The sequence below is a fragment of the Alosa sapidissima genome, chromosome 5, assembly GCF_018492685.1.
Source record: "Alosa sapidissima isolate fAloSap1 chromosome 5, fAloSap1.pri, whole genome shotgun sequence".
NCBI lineage: Eukaryota > Metazoa > Chordata > Actinopteri > Clupeiformes > Clupeidae > Alosa > Alosa sapidissima.
This window is the reverse complement of record NC_055961.1, coordinates 15,095,680-15,107,031: the sequence shown is the minus strand read 5'-3', so window position 1 is coordinate 15,107,031 and position 11,352 is coordinate 15,095,680. Positions and strand designations below refer to the sequence as shown.

Genomic DNA, 11,352 nt, shown 5'->3' with positions numbered 1-11,352 from the left:
AGTTTCTTATGTCTCATTCCATCGAACTACAGATCCGCTACCTGATCTGGCAAACTTGCATAGTGCGGTTATAGCCGATAGAGGGTCGCGAAGAGAATGCAGAAGTGCCGTTCACCCTGTTACGAGTTGATGAACCACTGAAACGATTTTGGAAACAATATTGTAAGGTACACAAAGCTCTTTGGTGTTGCTTTAATTTTCAATACGGACACAAGAATGATGCGCTACCATTTCAGTGGTGTTCTGCTCAGTATATCACTCACTGAATTCAGTCACACAATGCAGGCCTGGCGTATTGACAAATTCAGCTAAACAGCCCCTCACACTGGGTCATCAACTTTACATTGATCAATCTACTGTTTGATATTGTAAACTAAATGTATATACCTACATTACATACTTTATTTTAGACAAAAATAAGTCATCCATAAATGTTGTCAAATAGTAGCCTACTGATTCCATGACATTCCATCCAGTAAAAAAAGCACGTGTTCACAGCGTTTATCGCTCAATTGAAATTTAACCAACGCCTCAACACGCAGGCGTGGTGAACACAACCGCAGACAGGGGGCGTCAACATGGCGCCCTGAGAACGACAACACTAGCTCAAGACTGCACCGCACACTGGTTGACATCAGGAGAGGAGAGGAGAGGAGATAGCAAGAGGGTACCATTTCTTCAAGCACAGAGAGAGATTCCTGCTTGTTTGCTGTATGCATCATTTTATATCAGCAGGGAAATAGGGAGGACTTAAAATTAAACACGGATTAACCCTATTTTATCATATTTAAAAGTTTATATTTCCCTCTGTTTGATGCTTTTGTACGAACACTGGTGATACAAAGCAGGTGAGACCGAGGCGGCCGCTCCTTGAGGATTCGGGTGGAAATGTCGAGCGAGAAGCCGGTTTCAGCACCGGGTTCCGGCTCGCTCTCGGACCGAGAAGCTCCCCCGGGTCCTGGGCAGCAAGTCGTTACAGGTTCTGCTTCAGGGGAGATAATGGTGTCTGGATCCGGCTCCATGGTTCTCCCCGCCGGGGTGATCAACCCCTCGGTTCCGATCCGGAATATCAAGATGAAATTCGCCGTCCTTATTGGTCTAATACAGGTCGGAGAGGTTAGCAACAGAGACATCGTCGAAACAGTCCTAAATCTGGTAAGAGCGATGAAAAGTCAACACATTGTTAGGCTACCAATATTGGGCTACACTGTAGCGCCAAAGCTGAGATCCATAGGCTGTATAGCCTTGTCTGCTTTATTTCATTTGCAGCACACGCTAGCTACACGAAATTATGTCATGTTGTTTGTGTAGCCTAATGGAAGAAAATGGGATAAAAGATGAATACATGAATAAATCAGTTTTGTCCATAGCCTCTTGACTTTAAAGCAGACGTGTCCATTCAATTGAGTTAATGGGCGCTTCTTTTGTTGACAATACGACCTGGACTGGTAGTATCTAAAGACCATTTATTGAAAAACAGTAACCTATAGCCTTAAAGCCCTGAACATTTATAATTTATTTCATTTCGTTTGAAAAACAAATGGTTTAACAGCATCTCGAGTTGGCCAATGGACAAATTATGCGATACAGATCGGGATAGCGTTAAATTATTACACCACCGGCCTGTCACAGTGACTCGCCTTTGAACATCTCATCTCTGCAGTGTATTAATGTTTTGTTTGTCCCAAAATAGTCAGAGAAACTCTTAGCACAATGAGTTATAGATACGGAATGCTTGTTTATTGTGCTATAACAGGGGGCCTAGTCGAATGCATGGTGCATTTCAGACAGACCGTGTGCTAGGTGATCTGTGCATCACGCTGTTGTAGCAGAGGCTTTTCATTGCCAGGCATCACTAGGACAAGCGATAGGCTATATGAACCTCTGAACGATTGGGCCTACCGTTAGTTGTACGTTCGCGCAATTATGGCACCTGTTCTTTGTGGTGGAGCCATACGTCATTATTGTAGGCTAGCGGATATAGGTGGTTAAAGTTGTGGGCTATGGCTCATTGCGGCGTTTCCAGATATAGGCCGCAGATAGTCTGGTGAATAGAGGTGGATTAAGACTGTTTTTTTCCACGAATGTTAACTCTTGTTACGAAACAGCTCAGAAAACGTATTAACACAGATTCAGTAACCTAATGCGCTCGGTAGAGGGTGGGAGGGACTTTCCTATCGCACGTTGAAAAGCAGTCTGGACGTAGTTCTCCGTAAAACTGGCCATTATTTACTGGGGCAATAATGCTGATATCACTGGCCTAGATTGTAGCGCTTCATTATCCAGTATTAACCAGAAGAAGCGTGGGCCTAGCTTATGTTTTCATTGCCGAACAAATTGCGATATCTTTTACTTTAATTGCAATGTCGGTGGCTGTCGTCTTAAAGTGGAGGCTCGCTGTTTCATCTTAGAGAGATTACATTTAGTCTCGGAGAGAACATCCATCTGCAAATGATGGACAGAATGGACACTCACTCCTCCGAGGTTGTTGTTGCAGCAGCCTCCCGCTGACTGCTGAATGCGCACGAATGCAGAGTGCTGTGCCTTCTACAGCGGGGGAGCGCCGTGCATGTGAAAGCAGGTGGCAGTAGAGGGTGTGGGGGCTGCTGCAGTGGGGATGTGCTCAGAAACCACGAGCTGACACGAATAAATGAGCCCTAAAGAGAATCCTTTGGGGGGCAATGTGGCTTAGTAGGACAGATGCAAGGCCTACATGTCGGTTTTTCCATATCCACTTGGAAATACTTTCCATATTTCCTTATGGATCAGGGGTGTAGTGGTAAAATAAGAGGCGGGTAAACTATGAATTCTGTGATCATAGTAAGGTGGACTGCGCCATCGGATAAAAAAAGGCATTCAGAACATGTTTGATAGTGGAGGTTATTGTCCAATGTTTATAACAATACCAGTGGTATTAAATGGTTCCTATAATGTTGATGAGTGTACATATTGTGAATGTGGATAATATAAATAATAAACTAAACTGTAATAAGAGGTGGACAAAATTCTATTTTTTAAATTTCAGAGGCAGATAAACTGTGTTTACTTACACAGTTTACTTATGGTGTAACGGGCCATAGGCCCCATTTGTTTTCAACTTTTTCTTTAGTGGCTTGCTTTACCAGCTTTTTTTCTCGGATTTTCTATCAGAAGGCCATGGTGATTTTTGTGTCTGCGTTGAGTACATCCTCGGAAATACTGAGCAGGAAGTCAGCAGTTTATGACCACCTTATTGTTGGGACCGTAACAGGTTGAGTCAAGAATGTTGTGTCTGTGCAGATGATGACAAACCCATAGCCTATTCACTGCAACTCTAGTCCCTCTTTCTCACCGAGAACTTGGTCGTGGAAAACGTATGTATTATTCAAGCCAGTCTGAAACCACATCTTGTGTTGCACACCGCCCTTATTGATCGGGTGAACACCACTGAGGGCAGATGTACCGATCCGGTTAATTAATAGGCTATTCTGTAAAGCCATAGCCAGCCTGTTTTTTATATGATGGGTCCCTTGTGCTCTGATTGAACTGAAGGGCGCGCTCTTTAAAAGAAATTAACAAAAGGGAGATACATTTCTGAATAGCAGCCCCCAGATTTAGCTTGTAGTCTATGTTCATGGTGATCACATTTTAAACAGCGTTAGGGAGGCCTGCTTTCCACAAAGGATGTATGCTTTTCATACCTATTGAGGAGAAGGTTGTTATTATGGTATGGGACCCCTTTGGAATCAGTTAATACCCCTAGCTTGATGACCTTCTGGAAAAGCCCTATTCCAAAAATCATGATCAAATAATGATTGCACTAAAAGTAATGGACCTACTCTTTAAATGCCATTGTTTTATTGTTCATTGTTTTTTTTTTCTTTATATCATTTTTCTTGTGGGTTGTAGGCCTTGTAGGTCTTGTCTTATTTTCTTGTAAATGTGTAAAGTGTATTGATCCCATGTTGCATAGTGATACTGCACTATGAACAGTAAATGAATTCATTGAAGAGGGTGAGGGTATACAGACAGACTGGCACACATGGTTTCTGAAAATAATTCCATGGAGAGGGAGAGGCTTTGAATTACCTTATATTTACCTAAATGCACATGATCGTTAATAGCCATTGATGACCTATTGGAAAAACTAAAATCCAATATACTGCCATGGTATTAAGCATTTTCAGTTAGTGTAAGGCAAGTTTAACAGACACAAACACACTTTTTGAACAAGCATAAGTGTTACCTCACTCTATAAAGTTTACTGCTACCAGGCTTGCAAGGAACCTGAGAGGGAGCTAGATATCCTCTGTTAATTGTAATTATTGGATGGATAACATCCCAGGAGTACTGCCAGGATTTGGATTGGTCCAGGTACCTGTCTGAGGAAGTTTGGTGGCCTCGCAAATAATTCCTGATGTGGCACTCAGCAGGATGTGGAGTAGCTTAAACAATACTCTATCAGATTTTGTGTTACCACCCTCGGCACAGTATATTGATTCCTTACTGATTTGGTTGTAAATCCACTGCGATTATGGTTATGGAAGTGTGGTCTGATAGTGGAAATATCTACTCACTGTTCGTGTGACACTGGCAAAGGTTGTTAAAGGCGCTCTAAGCGATGCTGGGTAACGTCAGTTACGTCACTTCTGTTGACGTTCAAACAAAACAGAAAGCTAGCTCGCTACTTCCTCCCCCTCCCTCCCGTGCAATTGAAACTCTCCTAAACGGTGAGTGATTTGCTGGAAGAGTTTATGTTTTTATGTGCAAGGTTTGCCCAAGTTGTTTTGTGGCTTTTTTTGGAGCCTGGGTGGTCCACAGAGATCGTGTTTTTTTTACAGTTTATTCAGGACACAGGCAGCTAGCAGATGGTGAGGTGATGTTTGCTGTAAGTGACAAAAAATGCTTTATCTTAAAATGTATGACATCGCTTATAGCACCTTTTAAAGGAAGAAATATTCTGGCAATAATAAGAATGTGGGGATAGGCATTGTTTGCGTGATGGGAAGGCTTTTGCTGAAAATAAAAAAGCAGTGTTTTTTTTATTCAGAAATGTTTTCACTTGGTATTTTGGTATTCGTGTTGCATGCCCAAAATATGTGATTTAAGATCTAGCTCTCTGTGTGTTTTTGTTGACGGCACAGCTCTCACACTCACACTCAGAAGCACACATGCTGTTGCACAGGACCTGACGATCAGCACACTCCTGTCATAAGCATCATTGTTGCCGTGGAAACACACTCGGGGGATTTTTTGCCACTTTCATCTCCCCATACCAACTGTTGTCATCAGTTTCCGGCCAGCTGCGCTGATTTCAGGCGGATGGCTCTGGATGTACTGCCAGTATGGATGCATTTATTTGGCTATAATAATTTTTAGACCGTCCTTGCATCTGTTTTTAACCAATGTCTGAGACAGTTTCTCTGCTTTGGTTATTAAAACCATTGTCAACATGGCATGACGGCATGGAGCAATTCACTGACTTTGACAAGAAATGGATTTCATTAGATTTGTAGCTTTCACCTATGTTTCGTTGTTGAACAGAATGTGGTAGGGGCGGTCGTAGTGCAGTGACTAAGGAGCTGGCTTAGTATGCAGCGGTCTGAAGTCGTGGGTTCGATTGCTGGCTTCAACTGTTGTGCACTTGAGCAAGGTACATAACCCTGAGTTGACTCTGCTATTAATTGACATAAGTAAGATGCTTTGAATGAAAGTGTCAGCAAATAGATGGATAAATAAAATATAGAATAAAATGGATATAGAATGTGCATGAATGAATAATAAGAGAGCATTGCTTTTCCATAGAACTTCATAAAACCTCTCGTCCATCTTTATTTCCCTCTCGGGCAAAATATGTCTATCTGAGAGGGAACGTCTCATTATTCTCATCCGCACTCTACAGAACAACCAAGGTCATAAAACTGTGCTTTGGGTCCAGAGCCAAGATCACACTGTCAGCACATTTGTGCTTTTCAGAGTCGGGGATAGCACAGGACAGGTGAATTAAGGATCCCCCTGTTGGTCTTAAGACGTGTAAAATATTGCAGACAGTACTTACAAAGATGTGAGGGCACCAGGATAACAGAAAAAAAACAAACAAAGGAAAAAGGAAAATGGCCCAGAACAAGCAGATTAGCCTGGCTAATCAATTAATTAATCATTTCTAATCACAAGGAGCCAAACAGATGTGGCAGTTCCTAATGAAAGCAGGGCAAATGCTAATCCTCGCTACTTGCCTCAACCATCAGGAATCCAATGGACGTTAATGAAAGTACCTACTTTCCCCGGCCCCTGTCCTCTGTTCTGATGACATTGCAGGAGTGTGTGTGTGTGTGTGTGTGTGTGTGTGTGTGTGCGTGCAGAAGAGAGAAAGGACCCTCTCTGCCTGGGGCTGGGCTGTCCCGGTGTGAAAGACATGATTAATTTAGTGAGTTGGTAGTCCAAAATGGTAATGAATATTTGTGTGTGTGTGTGTGTGTGTGTGTCTATCCGTATGTGTACCAGTTCAATCCCTGCTTTGTTGTCTTTTCATTGTGGACAGAAAATTATCTCATTACAGTCGTCGGCCATTTCATTAGGTAGGTGTGCCAATGACATGTGCATCTTGTTGCTGACTGAGAGCACAACATATTTCCTATGGCAATTTCACCTTGACTGGAATGATGTGTGATTGCTCATTCAAGGATTGCTATTTCACCGTGGCCAAGAAATTTGTCATGTAAACACAAGTCTGTAAACCACTCCGCAGCACTGTTGTGCTGATTGCAAATTGATTGTACCAAAAACCTCATCACGTTGGCACACTATCAAGAGATTTCTGGTCGGATCCTCCAAGGTTGCATGTCGTTTATGATGGCAAGTCATGTAATAGAGAAGCTACAACCTTTCAGAATGTCTAATGCCATCAGGAACCATAATAATTGGATGGAGAAATGATGTGTTGTTTCAACATATTTTCCATTTCCCCCCCAAACCATGCTCAAGTCTCAAGAAATGTTTTTCATGATCTACCAGAGAATACATCATCTACCATTGTATTGGGCCTAGCTTTAGAACAATAGCTTGTCATACTCCACGGCGGTTTGGCATTTCTCCAGACTTTCTATTGTTTCTTTGTTGTTTGTCAGGGTACACTGCGGGCACTGTATTTTTCTCTGGTAGTTATGCCCTCTCCTCCACATTCATTGTTGCAATGATGAATGTTCTGCGTGCAGTGACCTGTTAACTGCCCACACAAAGTGAGACCAGAGGCTATTTCACACCTTCACAGTAGCCTGCCCACGCGCAGAGCTGCTGACATCCCCGACCATCATGTCTGTAAGTGACCGAGCATTAACGCTGCCATTGCAGGCCCTCCTACATGTGTATTCTTGGCTTTTGGTACTTAGTGCGCTCCCTGTACTCAGCCTAGTGTGTGGGACAACATCGTTATGGATCATCAGTAGCTGTGGCAAGACTGGACTTGCCTTTGTGTAGAGGTTGACAACGAAGGCACAGTTTTGTGTTGTGTGAGCGTTAGCTCATGTGTTAATTCGGAGACTGAGAGATCGATGTGTGCTCTGCTCTGTGCGAAGACTTTTTTTTTTTGTGTGTGTGTTGCTGGTTTAAAAATAGCCAGAGCGAGTGCTACCCCGGAGAGCATTGCGCACACTTTAGCAAGTGGGCACATTTTTAGCGAGAAGTTCATCGGCTGCTGGGAGGCTGAGCGGGCTGTGCATCGGATGCTTGTGGGGCCGAGATGGAAGTCCAGTCGGCGCTCGGAGCTAGAGCCACTGACTAGCGTCCCTCAGCCACATCCAACTAAAGGAGTTTCAAGGCAGCGTCCACAAACACCTGAGGGGTTTTTGTGTAGTAGATTCTAAGAGAGAGGCAGAGAGAAAACATACACACGAATGGCTGGAGAAAGTGTGAGAACACACACTGTACTCTGCACACTGTATAAGCAGTGACCAGATGTCTGTGCTGTCTGGGCAGCCATGGGTGTGCGGTGGCCGTGTCTTTTGTGAGCGAGCTCTGCCCTTTCACCGTGTCTTATCTGGGCTAATGAGGGGTGTCTGTGCGCCTAATCTGCCCCTGCCAATTTAAAGCTGCTGGAGGAGAGATAAGATGCTTTTCTGCGGAGGGGAATCAAGCTCCTTGTAACCCTGTAGTCCGCAGTGTAACTCCTGAGAGGAGCAATCCCAATCTCTTCACTGGATGGGCGCCAAGATTTGGGGCATTGCAGCAGTTTAGCGAAAGATGATTTTGTTTTGTCTCCTGTTTTTGTAGTGTAATGAGTGGTATGAGCTGATCAATTCAGATTTGAATAAGCCCCTTCACAACGCTTGATAATTGATTATGCACCTCCCATCAGCTTGGCCTGCATTAGCTGGTTTTTGTGCAGTTAAGTGTGTCGGATGGGATGGGGGGGGGGGTCTCTGCCCACTTACCTTTAGCCCATCACCGGTGAGGATGGCCAATTAAAGTCACGCCATGCCACCCTACCTCTTGTTACCCTCATTATTTATTTCCTATTGCACAAACGGTTGACGGCAGGGGAAGGGAAGCGAGGCTCCTTGCTCCAAGGTCAAAATGGAAGCTGTTATTTAATATGCTGCTACGGGACACGGGACGGCGCTTGCTCGCTGGGGATTTTGTGTCGAACGCTGGCGTGCCTTCCGAGGCGATGTTTGGGTTGAGTGATGGGTGGGATGTGTGATAAGTTGGAGAGGGATAAGAAGGAAAAAATGAAAATGAAAAAAGGGGGCTAGGAGAGAGAGAGAGAGAGAGAGAGAGAGAGAGAGAGAACGAACGAGAACTCAAAAGGCATTTCTTATATGAGGACATTCAAGGGGGTATTAAATTTGATTGGTCAAGATTATTGGCAGGGCAAATGAAGGACACTGGTCTTAATTCCTTACTAGTAGCCTTGCTGGCAGTCTCGGGGATCCTCACAAGGTCTGAACAGACAAAGCCTCATCGGAATGAAAAAGAATTTTAATAGATTGGGAAGAAATTCCAGTTTCCAAATTCCAATTATAGAAATACTGTACGTATTGTCGGTAAAGCAGTGACTAAAAGGTTCTGCATTTCACAACTGTAGGCCTACATCTTGTCTTAGAAATATCATTGTAATAGTAAACATTGTCTACTATATGGGTATATCCGTGTATATTCTTTGCACAGTTTATTCCGAGTTTACTTGGTGTTGCTACTAGATCTAACACACATGAAGCAATGTATTACAAATGGAAAGAACAAAACCCATAATCACCAAATATAACAGGCTATGGACAATCTGATTCCACTAGACTTTTTTCACCCTAAGAATTAGAAGGTGGAATTTGGATAAGGAATTCTTTGAGATAGAGGGCTCCCCGTTGTGAGTTGTCATTTGCTCTCATTCTTCTTTATCCTTGCTTTAACACATTCATCCGACTCCTTTTCCATGCGCTTAAAGGCCCTATGGCAAGTTCATCTGGTGCCCAGTAGGCCTGCTCTGTGGGAACAGAGATTAGGTCATTGTGTGGAGTAATTGAGGCCTTTGGAGTGCTTTGGGAGGATTGTTGTTGGGCCTGGCCGCACCGATGCACATTGAGTTTGGCTAACTTTGCTCTGATGCTTCGCCTCAACAAAAGCAAACCAAGTGCCATGGTCTGTTGTCAAATGTGAACTGAACACGGGCCTATTCAGTCAAAAGTGTTGCTGCCCATAAAGTTAATGGGAGGTTTCAGACAGAAAAAAAGAGATTTGAAAGACAACGGATTTCTTCAAAAGTGATTCAAACTGGAGAGAACTGACCAAGAAAAGGGAGACATGAGCAACAGTGACTGGATTAGAAGCGTGTACAGAGTGTACAAGGTACAAGGCACCAAAAAGATGCAGTTTTTAACAGATGTGTGTCTGAAGAAATGGAGTGCGAAGTGTGTGTGTGTGTGTGTGCAGGTGCAGGCATGAGGTTAGATAACAGAGAGACAGAAATAGAGGCGCCTAGCTGTGACACCCTGCTATGTCCTCTTCAGCACTCTCTCTGCAACAGCTGTGCAAAGATAGCCCTCTGGGTCCGAGTGAAATGTTTTGGAGATTTTGATACAAGTTTTCTAGTGTCTGATGCTGTTCAGCCACCCTCACCTCTCTCTCTCTCTCTCTCTCTCTCTCTCTCTCTCTCTCTCTCTCGCTCTCTCTCCGCGCAGCCTGTGCTGTTCTAGCACCAGCTCTGAGTCAGTCACATCGACATCCAGACACACACAGACACACACATGCAAACAGCCCAGGGCTCACAGGCCTCCTTCTCAAGCCCATCCTGCTCAAACCAGTGTGACTCAAGGAGTCATGGAGGATATGTGCATGTGTAAAACTACTCAACACACACGCACACACGCACACACGCACACACACACACACACACACACACACACACACACACGCACACATTCAGCTCTTCTTCGTTTCCACTGAGCGGGTGATGTCGACATAGCACATGCACACACACACACACACACTCCACCACCTCCTCTTCCATCCTTCCTCCATCCAGCACCCACTGCCTTTGTACTTGGCAGGAGTCATTTGAAATTCATGTTGCCCTACTTTTTCAGTGACTCTTGCCTTACGGCAGACATTAAAAGTGTGTTGTCTCTTGTGGTTGTCAGATGGTAGGAAGAGATGCAATGTGATTATTCCTTAAACACACATGCTGCAAGTTTTCTGCCCCCCCCCCGTCCCCCCCCCCCACCCCCAAACCTTCACCTCCCCTCTCCCAAATATTCTGTGTTTATCAAAGACTCAGCTATTTGAATACCTTGTCATCGTTTGATGCTTACTTTTCTCCATAGATGCTGACGTACGGCATATGAACGTAGCAGGAGAATGCAAAGAAAGCACAAAGACAGAAATCATGACAACACGGGCTTCTCAGAGTCACCTTCCAAACTTGAGTTATTTTGATCAGACGTGTTTGTTTTGGACGAACAGGACAGTAAAAAGTGATATGCTGCTGGTTTTTGGATGCCCGTGTGGATGAGGGTAGAAATGACAATGGGACCTCGTATCCTATAGCACTGCCACTTAACTGCAATACGCTTTTCCTGTTATGTTGAACTGTGGGAAGTGGAGTTCCAGAGGCTGGAACATCAAAAGCCCTCTTCATGAGTGCCCCTTTGGTGCGATGCCGCGCAAGTCGAGTCAGCTACTGGCCGGCGCACATGTAGCCGAGAACATTCTAGAAAGCGAGCCTACTAAGTGCCTCGATGAGAGCCAACCCTCTGCAGAAGACGAGGGCATAAACAGCTCAAGCGGGTTTACTCTGCTGCAATAGCAGCAGCAGCAGCAGCAACAACAATAGCAGCAGCAGCAATAGCAATAGCAGCAGCTACAGCGGCACCAAAACAACAA

The 11,352-nt window shown here is 44.3% G+C and overlaps 1 protein-coding gene across 1 annotated transcript in view; it reads left to right on the top strand.

The window, feature by feature from the left end:
• Window positions 1-639: 639 nt before the first annotated feature.
• The window catches only part of nbeaa (neurobeachin a), a 117,242-nt gene continuing 106,529 nt past the window's right edge, over window positions 640-11,352 (top strand). Inside the window, 1 exon segment of the mRNA XM_042092854.1 lies at window positions 640-1,155. Coding sequence (XP_041948788.1) covers window positions 889-1,155 — 267 coding nt within the window. The 5' untranslated portion in view covers window positions 640-888.